This window comes from Crotalus tigris, unplaced genomic scaffold (assembly GCF_016545835.1).
Source record: "Crotalus tigris isolate CLP2741 ecotype Arizona unplaced genomic scaffold, ASM1654583v1 scf7180000024339.11422700, whole genome shotgun sequence".
NCBI lineage: Eukaryota > Metazoa > Chordata > Lepidosauria > Squamata > Viperidae > Crotalus > Crotalus tigris.
This window is the reverse complement of record NW_024100509.1, coordinates 2,292,159-2,307,908: the sequence shown is the minus strand read 5'-3', so window position 1 is coordinate 2,307,908 and position 15,750 is coordinate 2,292,159. Positions and strand designations below refer to the sequence as shown.

The following is a 15,750-nucleotide window of genomic DNA, read 5'->3' as shown; positions in this document are numbered from 1 at the left end:
ATCAAATACTGGGCCTCATGAAGATGCCCCAATAGGAAGCATTCTTTAGTAGTAAAATAAAAGGTTGCAGGAATCCAAATGAAAGTTGTCTGGGCCTTTAGTCATCCAACCAATAATTCAAAATTAGCTGCTCTGCTGTTTCTCCCACCATATTCAATCAGGGATCTGAAATGAGACCAGGAGTTGTATAGCATCTAACAGTGCCTAAAATAATCCCAATTCTTTCTTCTTTGTGTAGGTTTAATGCCAGTCTTCAGCATATGTTTGAACGGAGGACAAAGAATGTAACAAATATGGTGAATGGATTAGCAAATAATGCCGAGATGGATGACAACAGCAATTGTGATGCTACAGTGGTATTACTAAAGAAAGGTAACTGTTCCAGTAAGTCAATCTGCTTGCTTGGAGAACTCTAATATTTCATTAGCTAGAAACTCAGGGCCAATCTAGGCATTATTTTCAATCCAATTGAATCTCATTCATGGGATTTCCTGTTGGGTGTATCATAGGAAAAATTGTCAACAAAGGGACCTCAACTGGACCAATTTGCAGAATACTAGGTCCTATTACTCCCAAGGGGATGAAATTTGAAAAAGTTGTGACTGCTTCAGCCCTGCCATCTGCTGCTGCAGTCACCTGATCCTCATTTTCAATGTTCTGTGAGAGTTTCCCAGCCACTCACACAATCCCTTTCTCCCTCACCCACCCAGCAGCAGCCACTTAACTGCCTACTGGAAGGAAATGGAAGGGAAGGGGAGAAAAGAAGAAAAAAAAATAACAGAACGATAGGGAAGGAAGGAAGGAAGGAAGGAAGGAAGGAAGGAAGGAAGGAAGGAAGGAAGGAAGGAAGGAAGGAAGGAAGGAAGGAAGGATTTTTGATGCTCTTGCCAGCTTCCTGCAAGAAACATCAATGAGGAATCCACCAGGAAGTTGGGAGTCACTCTTACTCCCACTGCTTTTTAACCACCCCGTGGTCATTCTGCTTCTCTATTTAAATAAGGTAATATCTCTGAAATGATGACCCAGCAATGGCCATCAACTGAGGCACAGGTTGTCTAGTGCTTACTAAGGTAAATACAAGTAGTCCTCTATTTATGACCACAATTGAACCAAAAGTTTCCATTACTAAGCAAGACAGTTGTTAGGTCAGCTTTGCTTCATTTGACAACCTTCACTGCCACAATTGTTAAGTGAATCACTGTAGTTATTAAGTTGATAACACAATTGTTAAATGAGACTGGCTTTCCCATTGACTTTGCTTGTCAGAAGGTCACAAAACATGATCACATGACCCTGGGACACTGCAATTGGCATAAATACATGCCAGTGGCCAAGTGGCTGAATTTTGATCACATGACCATGGAGATGCTGGAACAGTCATAAGTGTGAAAAACAATAATAAGTCATTTTTTCAGTGCTGTTATAACTTCAAATGGTCACTAAACAAGTGGTTGTAAGTTGAGGACTACCTATAAAATCAAAAACAGAAAAACTATTTCTTAATAGACTTGTATAGGATTGTACTGTTAATCACAACAGCATTCCATTTGTTTACATGTACAGCTAAAAAGATGTTAAGAAAAAATAGCTTGAGGACAATGCACTATTATGTTCTACTTTGGAAACTAAGCTGCTGTTTACATTAGGAGCCTGAATGCCTCAAAGAATAACATTAAAACTTTTGCAATTTGTAATATCTTTAGCTTATAATGTGACATAAGATGTAGATCAACAGTGTCATGTGTCTAGAGCACAGTGAATTATTGTTCTAGTCCGTAACCAAGTTAGGAACAGTGCAAATCTGTAATTTATAAAATTAAGCATCCATATACCTGTGATATATATCCATATACCATCATTTTTAAGTTATTTACAATTTATTTTTCTGTCATAAATTATATTTAAATAACCAGAATTTTGTAGTGTTTATCAAAAATATACTTGGCCAACATAAAGAGTTAGAAACATGATAATAGAGGCAAAAGAGAGTTGTGAATGGACTCGATACATCTAGATTTTTCAGAATTAATTGTATGTTTCTAAAAATTAGGGAGATGTTACTAACATGTTAAGTGGAATTAAGGTCAAAAACACCATAAATTATAGAAATTTCAGATAAGAAAAATTGATGGTGTAAAAGGCATTTTCCTTCCAATTCTGTTAATTATTGTTTAGGAAATTTCCATCGCAAAGCCTCTGTAATCATGGTGGATGAGTTGCTGTCTGCATATCCACATCAGCTATCCTTCTCAGAGGCTGGACTCCGGATTATGATCACAAGTCACTTTCCTCCCAGAACCCGGCTCTCCATGGCTAGTCGCATGTTGATCAATGAGGTATTTACTATGTTTTATTTCGTGGTGGGATTCAGCTGGTTCGGTAGAACTGGTAGCTAATTTCTTTTGAGTTCGGAGAACCAGTTGACGTGTGGCAGAAATGCCACCCGCCCCTGATCGGACCCATGCGACACCTTCTTTCCAGCCCCGATGTGGTCCTCCGTCACTTCCTCTGCCGCCGCGAGCAGTCCCACAAACAAAAGAAGTTTATGGGACTTAAAAAAAAGTTCAATGAATCAATTCCAACTTCACGAGATTTTTTTTTCACGATAAGTTGGATTTGATTGATTGAACTTTTTTTTTTTTAGTCCCACAAACTTTTGTTTCTGGGACTGCACATGACGGCAAAGGAAGTGATGGAGGAGCTGGAAAGAAGGTCATAAGTCACTTTTTTTCAATGCCGTTGTAACTTTGAACAGTCACTAAATGAACTGTTGTAAGTCAATGACTACCTGTACTGGCATCAGCCAAATATTTTTGAAGAAATAACTCTTTGTCTTTTCATTCAGTTTATTTATGTTTTAAAATTGCCTGCAGATTTCACTTTGTTTTTGTTTTCTTCCAGAGGCAAAGATTAATCAACAGCCGAGTGTACAGCAATGGAGAAGCAGAGATAGCCATCAAGGTCCCTTTCAAACATACCATGGAGAATGGATCAGGGCTCAGTAACTCTGCTAAAGGAAGCACAAATGGAACTGGGAGAGACGAGGAGGCTGCTGAGGGTGGCAATGAAACAGAGAATGAAAATGATGACAATGAAAACAATGAGAATGATGAGGAGGAAGATGATGATGATGATGATGATGATGATGACCAAGGTCCATACACTCCCTTTGATCTGCCATGTAAGAAATTGCTGTGTTTCTTACCTTAACATTTCAATTCCTCATCTTTCATTCCTTAATGATGAAATATCTAATTTGGACATATTTACTTTACTTTATTGTACTTAATGGTATTAGAACGAAGAGAGTACAACAAGCAATGTACCTTTATAAATTTTCCTTCCTCTTCATGTCTTTTCCCATACAGACAAAATTAATTCATATTAATTTACTGTCCTTAAATAATTGTATTCTTTGATGCCTTGTAGAAAAAAGGGGAATAATAAATGCCAGAGATTCTTTTCTATATTCACGGCTTTGTAGGATTTGACAGTTTAAAGTATTTTTCCCTTTTGGGTTCAGATTGGCAGCCTGATGTTCCCCAGATGTTTTAGACTTCAGCTTCCACCAACCCCAGCCAGAATGGGACTGTAGAACTTGTGGTTCTAAATATTTTTTGTAGCACCAAGTTGCCTTCTCATCTTTTAGGGGGAAATCTTACAATATCCTTTAATATTGTTTTATATTGTATTTACTATATGTTTTCCACTTCCAAAGCATAATGTTACAGGTCTATAGACACTTGAAGAAATTTCAAATAATGTTTGCCTTTTTGCTTTAGTTATTAAGCAATTAATATTTGTAGCACTGAAAGCAAAATATGAATTAGCACACATTTCTGTTTTGGCTCTTCTTGGTTGGATTCTTTGGAATTAGAGCAGTCCTGCCTTTTGAATGCTGTTGGTTACAAAAGAGTTTGTAATGTGGGAGTAATGTTACTGGCATCTCATGTGCTATCACTAACGTTGGAGAGAGCAACATCTGAAAGGGGACTACAGTAAAAGCCTTCTGACCTTCTGGAAAGTTATTTCTGCACTGAAAACATCCACAAAATACTTCCTGTTTCTTTGCCTAACTGAGGAATATTTAAGAATTCTCTACAGCCAGCTTCCAAAGGGAAATATTGATGCTGTGGCCTAGAGCAGGGCTTTTCAATCGGTGGTACCCATACCAGCGGTGGTACATTGGCACCTGGCAGGTGGTACATGGCCCTGTCCAGCCTAGACAAGTGTAGCGGGGGAAGGAAGGAGCTAAACTGGCAAAGTGCAGGACTTGCCATGAGAGAGTCCTCAGGAGCTGCAGGGCTGCTGGGGTAAGACAAAGGCCCCAGGATTGGCACTTCCAGCTCACCCGGAAGAGAAAGGAGGAGAGAGATACAGTAGAAGAAAGGCTTTTGGGGAGGTGTGTGTGAGAGAGAGGTAGAGAGGAAAGGCTTTTGGGGGAAGTGTGTGTATGGGGGGGGGGGGCTTTTGCGAACAAAAGGTGGGGAGAAAGAGAGGAGATAGACAGAGGAAGCAGGGCCGACCAGCCACCTGACCATCAAGGTAGTGGTGTATATTAATAAATATTGAGAAATTCATCATACATTTGTCAGTATAAAGGGAAAGTGATTCAGCAAAGGAACCACCACCAAAGAAGTTAAAACCAGTACTTTTTTCCTTTTTTTTTTTTTTACAGTTTGTAACATTTTATTAGATTATAGAATAAAATACAAAAATACAAAAGCAAATAGTAAGACACAGTGGGGAGGAAAAAGGGGAAAAAGTGAGGGGGAGAAGGGAAAAATAAAAGAAAAATCATTGACTTCCGACTTCCTCTGTTGCAGTAGCAGGAAGCATTAACATTGTACCTCAACTTTTTACTTTTCCATAGTGTTATAAACTATCCATTTCTATAACGACAAATGAATCTAACCAGTAAAATGCAAAATCCCCCCCTTTTTTTTTTAGTCATCACGTTTTTGACACCTTGCTAAGCACGGTGGTACTCGAATATTGTCATGTCCTAAAAGTGGTACAATTTGTAAAAAGGTTGAATAGCCGTGGCCTACAGAGAAAATGATTATTTAATTATTTAAAATAAAAGTGGTGAATATTGTAAAATTGTTGTTGAAAAGATGATCTGTCATTCCAAAACTTAAATTTATTTGATAAGAAAATTTGGCAGCGATAAACATGCTCATACTTCATTGGGCTTGGTCACTTTTCCAACCTAGAGTTTCTAATAGGGGATCAACCATCTAAAGCAGGGGTCCCCAACCTCTGGGCTGCGGCACACTACTGGGCCTTGAGCCCTTCAGAACTGGGCCATAGAAGTGGTGGGCGAGCGCACACAAGCGGCCAGCAACCATGTGCACTATGCACACGAGCCCACCGCTTGTGCAAATGGAGCTCCATGCATGTGCACTTGCTGGCCACTCGTGCTGAACCATCCCGTCTCCCATCCCTACAGGTCTGCAAAGCTGGAAAGGTTGGGGAACTCTGGTCTAAGGGCCCCATTACTTGGTTTTACTATTTGCTGATTAATCATTATGGCTGCTGTTTGTACTTATTTATTTTGTGGACGCTTTTGTTGTTTAAATGCGTTTAATTGTTTTATAATTTTAGAATTGTAAGCCACCTAGAATCCCGTTTGAGGTATGTGGCTATAGAAAATAAATGAACAAATCTCTGAAATTTTAACTTTATAGGTTGGAAGACCATGTTTCCTACCAAAAAAAAGGATTTTAAATTGTACTAAAAATGATCTGATCAGGGTCCCTGAATTTAGTATGCCAGCCAGCAGTATTGTCAGGTGCTGTGGGACCAAGAATTGTTCCATTGAAATAGAAAATTAATGGAAGGTGCACCAGCACTTGAACTGAAACTATCAGTAGGAGCCCTCAGTTTAGGTTGTAAAATTTGGGACATGCTCCTTGTTGCATGATGATTTGTTGATTAGTGTAGAGTCTGTTGTTGATTTGTGTAGAGTCTGCCTTTTGCACTAGTTCTATCTCACACTTTAAATAAGTTCCTTGATCTGTTGCTCTGGTAAAGAAATCATCAGGCACAAGACAGATTCCCTTCCTGCACTAAAAAAAGAAAAGAAACAGCAGTATTTAGAGAAGTAGGAGACACTCAGGTAGTTTTTGTAGATAGATTACTATAATCATAAGGAATTATATCTTTAACAATTGAAAGGAGAGAGAACAGCTTCCCACTGTCTTCATTATTAGCAATAGAGATTAGAAATTGCAGAATGAAAAGAGCTTGTTTGAAACCCTCTAGCCTTTTCAGCATGGTGTCCTGCTGATTCTTAGACATTTGTGAAAAAGCATTTGATAAATGCACCCTACTACAGTTTGGCTATTAGTTTAGTGAAAATCACTCTCCCTTCAACTGACAAGACAAGCTTAAAGGGGGAATTATCAGGGCTGTTTTCATTTTATTATTGTACACTTCTTTTGTACTTCATATATCATTTTGTATACGTACAAGGCCGTCCCCTCATTAGAGTTAATACAATCTGAATTCTTGAGAATTACACTCTGAGACCCATGTTCAGTTACCAATGCTCTCCTTTTTTTAGATGCTTGCTCTCTGATGCCTGCTTGAGGCTACGCTTGTTAAAATACTGATTCAAGCAAATGTTGAGGAGGAGGATCTCCAGCACAAGTCATGTACTCCTAGAAAGTAATATTTCTTCACAGCAGAACCAAATTTCTTGTTTATAAACAAAGGCAAATAGACGTGTCCCAGGATAATGTTGCAGGATGCAATCTGGGTCAGTCACTGGGAGCCAGAGGTTTAGTCTTCTGAGCTTTCGGATTCGCACCGGGGCCCCCATCCTCAGGGATTTTCTAGCAGAGTGTATCCATCCTCAGGAAACTTCTCACTAGCACAGACTCCGCCAAGAGAAGTTCCCTGAGGATGGGCTCCAGCATGGGTCTGACAGCTCGGAAGATTAAACCACTGATCCCAGTGACCGACCCAGATTGGATCCTGCAAATTTTCTTCTTTCCTCACTTATGGCAGTCTTGTTCATCATGGTCTATGCCTGCTGGCCTAGAACTGAAATTATGAAAAAAATTAAAGACCTCAGTGTGCAAAGGGATAAAACTACAGTTTCGTACTACTTCCCCCTAAATATGTTTCAAATTCCGTATTTTCATACACACTTAGATTCCTTCCCCTCAATAGTGTTAACAAGGATGTAACTGTTATGTATTGATGTGAATTACTTTAAAACCTGTTGGAAAAGGTCAAACGGTTGCATCCGTTTAGACCCCAGACTTTCTGTCTACAGTCTTGTTAATTAGCATTTAAGTGGGAAAGACTGCTTTAATTCTATTGGCCGCCGCCTAGCAGTGATCCGTATAAATAGTGGCTCAGCAGCAGTTAGTGCTGCTTCTGTTGTTAACTGAATAAAGAGTTGTTGTTTGCACCATTCGCCTCGTCAATGCCTCACCGAACTTGAAACATAACAGTAACAATATTCCCTCCGAAGTTCTGTTCTAATAAGAAATCACGATAATGATAGTAGTTGCCAATTAATTCTCCCTGGACAGTGGAATTGATAACCCTTCAACCTAAACAATATTTGAGTTGGTAATGAACTTTCAGTTCAGTGAAGTTTCCAGGCAAGGGGCTAAATTTTGTACTATATTTGTTGTCAGAAGTCAGAAGATCTAACTGAATTAAATCCTGTAAAAATTTGCAGTGTATCATCTTCAGTTATTGTATTCAGCCCCCACCCTCCTTTTCTTTCCTTTTTCATCTGTATTCATTCCCTATATGTTACAGTGAACAACACTTTTTTTCAAAAGTTTTGCTTCCTGAAAAACGTTTGATGATTATGATTTGTTCAAACTGAACAAAAATATAATTCCAGACTGTATCACATAGGAATCTTGAGAAATCTTGAGAAATTATTTAATTAACTTTTAATGACTATAATGTATTTAATTGCATAATGTTTCTGGCGTGCTGCATGAGTTCAACAGGTCTAAAAGTGTTTTGCTGCTGATCTTCATTTCACTTAGTGTCTGATGCATCTCGCTGCAGTGTCCAACAATAGTCAGCCAGCATTGATGGATTCCAGTTGCCCTGATATTGTTTTTCCATTGTGGCGATGTCCCAGTGAAACCTTTCACCATGTTCACACTGACTGCACTAGATTTTCAAGAAAGAAGTCCAAGGGTGAATGCAGAAAATGAATTTTCAGTGACATGTTGCATTTCATGGTTGTTGTTTTTTATGCTGTAGGAAGCTTGTTAACCAGCTGAATGTAATTTTGTGCTCTGTAGATGCCAAGAAATTTTTCAGTGACATCCTTGAATGCTTTATAGGATTTTCTTGGATCCCTACTAACAGATCTTTGAACCGCTTATCATTGACGACGTATCTGATCTGCAGACCAACAAAAATGCCTCCTTAATTGTGGCACCAGTTATTCTTGGAGGCATCTGTCTCAAATAATGAAAACCTTCTTTGTTCATCGCCTTCACAAAATTGTTCATCAATCCAGGTTTTGTGTGAAGCAGAGGCAAAAGTATCTTTGTCAGGTCAAAAAGTGGTTCATGTGCCACATTTTTATGTCCTGGAACCTAATTCTCTTGGAGTAGCCATTTCTTTTTAATGTAATGACTGTCCCATTTGCATATGTAACAATATTACTTGGTATATCGGAGCTGCATTCCAAATAGGAGCGTCACTACTTTTAGATCTCCACAGAAATTCCAGTTATACTTGGTGTACTGGGTGTGCTTTAACAACAGTTCCATGCTTTTGTATGTTTCTTTCATGTGTGCAGCATAGCAACAGGTACTAAAGGATGTACATTGCTGTTGTGTAAAAACACAGTTTCTATAAAACAATATGTGATAGATTAAACTGCAGGTTATTTTCATGATTAGCAGCCAAAACCCTGTAAAACATATTCAGGAGTGTTCAGGAAGAAAAATCTTTTCTGCCCATTATTATTTTAAATTGCTGGTCTTCAATTATTATTATAAAGTCTATAAAGGTATATCTTTCCGTCCATCCATCCATCATCTCTCAATCTTTTTGGCAATATATGAAAGTTTGCAGACCTGAACTACTCAGATTTCTATACTTCTGACTAACCATATTCTCCACTGCTTTTAGCATCACTTTGATTATTTATAAAAGTGTGGCATAAGAAGTGCAAGTAAGGCTCTTTGGATCTTATAACATGTATTGATCTATTTTTTTTTACAGCTGGGATAATAGAAATTATCAAGTGGCTCTTCACCTGGCCTCTGTCTTTGCTCTTATACTTCACGGTGCCCAACTGTAGCAAACCCTACTGGGAGAAGTGGTTCTTGGTCACTTTTGCTTCCTCTACGCTCTGGATTGCAGCCTTTTCCTATGTGATGGTCTGGATGGTATGTATTAGGCTTGAGTAAGATAGCCTTAGATTTGGTAGATGCACTGTCTTTTTGCAGTAAAATCTAGCCTTCATTTTCAGCACTAATCAGCCAGAAGCTCATAAGGAAGATATTATCGTCCCCCCAACAGTTGTCAAGCAATCAGTGAAATGATGTCAGGAGTGACAAAATTCATACCCCAGGTGTACCTGCAGCCCCTCCTTGGTTAACAGCCATTGCCCATCCCTTTGTCACAATTGCAAAAAAAACAGAAGTACCATTTTCTGCCATTTTTGAGTTAGGAAAAGCAGAAAACTATGGTGTATATATCTTAAAATAGGCTTGTGGGCATTCCCTTCCCCACAAATCTCAGGAAAAACAAAATTCTGAACTGGTCCATTTGTTCCCCCCACCCCCAAATAATTATGCCTATTGAGGGTGAAGGTTCGTTCTCTGAGCTTATGGGTTGGTTTCTGAACATTTTGTTACCAAGCTAGGTAACATCTTCAGCAGAGTTTAGGGGATGTTAGTGTTCTTCTATTTATAAGGGCTTCACATTATGCTTATTCTTAAAAGACAGTAAATTGGTCTGTTCTATGTACATTTTCCAAATTGTTTTGTAAAAACCCACCTCCTCTACCTCACAGGTGTCAAACTTGCTGTGTCACATGACGTGTTGTGATGTATCGTGACTTTTTTTGCATTGCCAGAGCTGGGGCGGGCACAGCCTCCGTATGATGCAACCTGCCTACGGGCTGGCAGTTTGACACCCCTGCTCAAGCGAATCCCAACAAGTTGCCCACCTCTGAGTGTTTCAAGGCAATTTAAAGAGATCTCTTTGAAACAAGGAGGCATCTTGTGCTCTAAGAATCATTTATCTTGCTAAATAAGACATCTTTACTCTCAGGTAGAAATTACAAAAGAAGATGAGCAAAGATCCATGGGACTAGTTATAGAGCATATCCTCTAAGGCAGGGGTGTCAAATTCGCCATGTCACATGATGTGTCATGATGTATCACAACTTCTTTTGTATTGCCGGAGTTGGGGTGGGCGTGGCCTCCATATGATGTAACCAGTCCACGAGCCGGCAGTTTGACATCCCTGCTCTAAGGAGACAGTGATTCAAGCATCACAATTGAAACTGATTAAATCTAACTATTGTTAGCTATTAAACACCCTCATTGTTGACTATATGAAAGATGGCATCCAGATAATCTGAATATATCATATTTTGTCAGCAAAATAACTCATTAAAAGTAGTACAAGCTTCTTGGTATGCTCTAAAACAATTTTGGGAAGAAGAAATGGGAGTGCAAGTCAGTCACTTGCAACCTGAAACAACTTAGCAGATCATAAGGTTGTGAGTGTCTTATGTACAGAACCTCCCTCCCCATGCTTATTTGCACTACATCACTATAGTGCAAGTCTTGGTTATGGACTGGTCATTGCCTGCAATGAAGATTCTTCTCTTTTCACAAGCCATGAAGTGGTTTTTAAACTGTGCTTCTTAAATTCTGTTTTTCCTCCATCTGCCTTACTATGTTAGTACCTAAGTTCTTTGTGCATACTGTAGCAGATCAGAGAGTGCACTTAGTAACAATTGTTGAGAGCTTGCATGCTCCCTATTCTAGGTTTCATCCATAATATCACCCAAACCAGTTGCAGCACAGGCTTCTGGGAATCCAATTGGATCTAATAACTTTTTCAGCCAGAGTATTCTAATAAGTACTACTGTTCCTGCAGAAACTAATTGTAGCCACATGATGATCAGTGGGAAAACCTAAAGTGTCTCCATCCACAGAGCACCTCGCTGAAAACCAAATGGCAATATAGACAAGTGTTTAAGCCACCTGACAATTCATTTTATTTTTCTAGGTCACAATCATTGGTTTCACTTTGGGTATTCCAGATGTGATAATGGGGATCACATTTCTGGCAGCTGGAACCAGTGTACCAGATTGCATGGCAAGCCTTATTGTGGCACGACAAGGTATGTTTATAATTTGCTATATACAGAGCAATATTACAGAGTTCTTGAAGATATTTAAAAGGCATTCTTTAATTCTGTTTTGGGGTAAAGAAATAACAATTGCTACAATAGAGAGTAAATATTCATAATACGGAAAAGAGTAGTCTCTTTTCAGATAGGGAGCCAAAAAAAATAATAACTGAGAAGGATAGGGAATGTCTTTAGACTTGCACACCCTTTTCTTTCTCTTTCCCATCTCTCTTTGATTTTCCACCATAGGTATGTTATGATGGATTACACGGATGACAACCTGAAATATAGGGCCACACCTCTTCCTTTTTTTCTTCCTTTATAATTCCATCCTCCTTATTTTTCTTTTCATTTTCTTTCTCTTTCTTTTGCAGCTCTCAAAACACTTTCTGAGCATAACTGCTGAAAATCACAGCCTCATCCACTTTACATTTTTGCTCACCTATCCCAATATTAAATGTATTGGTTTAACCTCTAAATTGGAGGGTTCTAGTCTTTGTCATCTCTGCAACACTACATGCATTATGCCGAAGACGTAATATTCCTGTGATGCAGCATATGGTAAACTGATGTTGGTAAACTGAGACATTGCAAATCACATGACTACCCAAAACAAATATGTCAGCAGCAAGCATGCCAAGATTAGCACCCTTCCCAGACTGAATTCTAGCCATACAGGATCCAATTCTGTATTTTAAAAACAGAAAATGAGTAGAAAATTGCAACCAAACATAGAGTTGGAACTATGTGGATCAGACTCCTTAGTGCAGTGATGGCGAACCTTTTAGAGACCGAGTGCCAAAACTGCAACCCAAAACCCACTTATGTATCATCGGGTGCTGGGTGGGCGTGGCTGCGGTGGTAACGGCAGACTGGGTGGGACTAAAAATTTCAGTCAATCAATTCCAACTTTGTGAGATCTTTTTTTTTCCCTGCAAGAAGTTGAAATTGATTGATAATTGAACCTTTTTTTTTTGCACACGGCGGCAGAGGCCTAAAGCGAAAAGGTTTTATAAAACTTTGCTGAAGGCCTAGGACTGGGGCGACAGCGCGCGTGTCCACAGAGAGAGCTCTGCGTGCCACCTGTGGCACACATGCCAAAGGTTCGCTACCACGGCCTTAGGGTTTTAGTTTTTTAGGATTGGGATTTACCATTGGGATTATTAGAATTAAGGTAAATTCTAATTCCAATGCTCATTTTGATCTTTAAAGAGTTTTGTAGCACAGGCCAGGTTATTTGAGGTACTGCCTTTTCTGACTACATCTCATCGGGTCCAGCAGAAGAGGTTTGCTGTAGGTCCTATTTGCCAAAGAGTTACATCAGACAGGAGCCAAGAGATAAGTCTTTTCTGCTGAGGCACACACTCTGTGGAACATCATCCTCCCCAAAGTGAGATTGGCCCCATCTCTGCCCACCTTCTGGAAGTCCTTCAAAACCTGGTTACATCAACAGGAGGTCACGAGTGAATTGTGACTTGATGAGGTAGCTCCATTGTTCATAATATCTGATGCTCTTTTCTAGCATTTAAATGGTACTATTTATTGGATTTTTAAAATTGATTTTATGGTTTGATTGTAACTGCTCAGAGTCACAGTTTGTGAGATGGGCAGCCAAAATAATTATGATAAATAATTTCACTGTTTGTTTTGGTTTTAGTGTTAAGGTTAAATTTAATATCAGTCACGGGAAAAGGTAGGTTTGAAATGGGGTAAATGTTTTATATTAAGGTTAAATTTAAATTAGCATATTGTCTTGGTTATAGTTAAATTCAGGGTTAGGCTTATCAGTTTTAGGGATACTTATGTTATTTTCATGTTGGTGTTGGGTTATATTGTTGGGGCTAGATTTGTAAATATATGTTGTTATGTTGAGGATACATCAAAATTATAGTTAGCGTTCAATCCAGATTATAGTAAAATTTAGCTGAGTCTTTTAAGGGCTGCAGTTAAGAGGGGGGAAATTCAAGAAAAAAGACTGAATTTTGAAAATTTTGGCATGAGGAAGAGAATTTCTTATTACCTCTCTCCTAACACAGAATGGGACCTTTAGTCTCCCACCATTGGGCGTGCCCAATTCACCTCCAGCCATCCGTCTCAGCCCATTTACAGCCAGCTTTCCTCCTCCTCTGGTCCTCCCTCGGCCATTCTCCCTGGCCAATGGGCTCCTGGCCCTTCACCCCTCACTCTTCAGCCAGGGGCCCATTGGCCAGGGAGAATGGTAGGGGAGGGCCAGTGGAGGAGGAAAGCTGGCTGTAACTGAACTGAGGCAGATATACAAAGGTGAAGTGGGTGCAGCCAATGGTGGGAGCCTAAAGGGCCTAGACCCCTCCTAACATGCTTCTTTTCTTTTCTTTTCATTTTCAAATATGGTTGTGTTCCTCACAGAATGCATCTAACTCAGAGAATGTGTTACTGCAAGACAGGGAATGATAATAATTTATGGAGGACAAGTTTATGATCCTGATTGCTGATTGTTACTTTTGAGTTAAGAAGAGATATACCTTTTCAGTATTAATTTCTTCTCACAAATGCTGTAGAAGAGTTGCTTTTGGGGGGGTAAAATGCTAGACAGGATGAAGCTTTTCTTTAATCCTTCTTTAATCCTTTAGAGTCAACAGCTTTTTTCAAATCAAAAGCCACACTGAGAAATGGGAAGGGGGCTGTAATGGATGGCAACTGGATGGAGCCAGGGAGAGTATTGTTGGTAGATTTGTCTTCATTGGACATTGCTAAATCAAAACAAACATAAAGTAAAACAAGGCAGCCTGGATCAAACAACTATTAAAAAAAGCAAGATCACTCATCCTTAACCCCAGGCCTGGGACCAAAGCCAGGTTTAAAGGCTTTTCAGAGCCCCAGGAGGGAGAGTGCTATCTGGGCCTCAGCATCTGTGGAGGGATGCTATTCCAGAGGGTGGGGGCTGCGTCAGAGCAGGCACGCTTCCATGGTCCTGTAAGATGACAACAACATTGAAAAGAGGAGACCTGGAACACATCCACTCTGCCTGAATGTACCAGACAGGCAGAACAATGGGAGAAGGACAGGTCCCTAGGTAACCAGCTCCTATGCCATGGAGGACTTTGCATGTAATTATTATCATTGGTACAGTTATCATTGTATTTAGTATACAATAATGATTGCATTTATTGTTAGTATTCCCTACCAATGTAATTCAAGTAAAAATAACTCAGCATTGTATCATTATTGTTTTCATTTTATAAATCAAAATACTTATCTTTACCAGGAATTATTAAATACTTTATTATATTTATTAATATTAAAATACATTACAGTAGTTCGGCACATGATTTCATTGAGCTCATTTCATCTTTAAATCTGTTCTGTCTCTGCTGCATTTGTATGTTGCTGTCAATGACTCAAAAAGAAAAAAAAAGAACAGATTCTCTAGAAAATTGGGAACAACCCAATAGACAATACCTCTCTCAGAGAGAAGAAAGGAGAAGAAAGGAAAGAACAGTAGGGCTATAGTCATTGTGTACTCTTCGCGTTGGAGTTTCATATGAAACTCCACTTTAAACTCTTTATTGAGAGCAATTTGTAGCAAACTACTTTTGATGCATTCTAAGTTATGCTAATGAAAACAATGACAAAAACAGGATGAACAGGAAGCCTCAAGCCATACAGAAGGGGAAAATGGTAGGAAGCCTTTTAAAATTTCTCTATAATAATAATGCAGTGGTAATTTCTCCATTTCTTAACTTCTGCTTATACTTTGTTCTGAAGAAAGTTTACATATGCTTTACAACATCTTAGCTGGTTATAATAAAGGCAATGCCCAGCTATAGATTTAGGAACTTGCTTCAGTAGTTCTGTTTTGTGGTAATTCTGACTTATTTACTTTCTTATGTTGCAGGAATGGGCGACATGGCCGTTTCTAACTCCATCGGAAGCAATGTCTTTGATATTCTAATTGGCCTTGGCCTTCCATGGTCTCTACAGACTCTAGCAGTAAACTATGGCTCTGTTGTAAGTTATACATTTGGCTGAATGAATTCAAGGGCATGAGGTGGAAGATAACTTTCTAGACATGTGCAAAACTCAGAAGAAATTAAGAATTAAGGTGGATAACAATTTTGACTGGTACCGTCTTACTGTTAGCAAGGAATACTACCTGTGGCATGGATACAATTAAAACTGGTAGTTTCTCTATACACCTTCTCTACATAACTAAAAAGTTTACCTGTTGGTATCATTCTTTAGTATCCCAATCCCAAAAGACTTTTGAGCAGTTTAGATGTCTTGGTTTCAATAAGAAAATTAAAAGGGAAGGGGGGGAGAGAATTATATGAGAAGCATAAAATGGTATCATCTAGAATAAGTGTGTCCAACCTGCAGACATGGGCTACTTGCTGCCCTGGACA

At 39.1% G+C, this 15,750-nt stretch overlaps 1 protein-coding gene across 2 annotated transcripts in view; it reads left to right on the top strand.

Moving 5' to 3' along the window:
- Positions 1 to 15,750, top strand: part of SLC24A3 (solute carrier family 24 member 3) — a 182,507-nt gene that overhangs the window by 151,378 nt on the left and 15,379 nt on the right. The window contains exons 10-15 of one of the 2 annotated variants that reach the window (XM_039325992.1): positions 239 to 384; positions 2,176 to 2,336; positions 2,902 to 3,181; positions 9,220 to 9,386; positions 11,245 to 11,359; positions 15,243 to 15,355. In XM_039325992.1, the coding sequence (XP_039181926.1) occupies positions 239 to 384; positions 2,176 to 2,336; positions 2,902 to 3,181; positions 9,220 to 9,386; positions 11,245 to 11,359; positions 15,243 to 15,355 (982 nt within the window). The remainder of the gene's footprint in view (positions 1 to 238; positions 385 to 2,175; positions 2,337 to 2,901; positions 3,182 to 9,219; positions 9,387 to 11,244; positions 11,360 to 15,242; positions 15,356 to 15,750) is intronic. The other variant, XM_039325993.1, reaches the window with a different exon arrangement.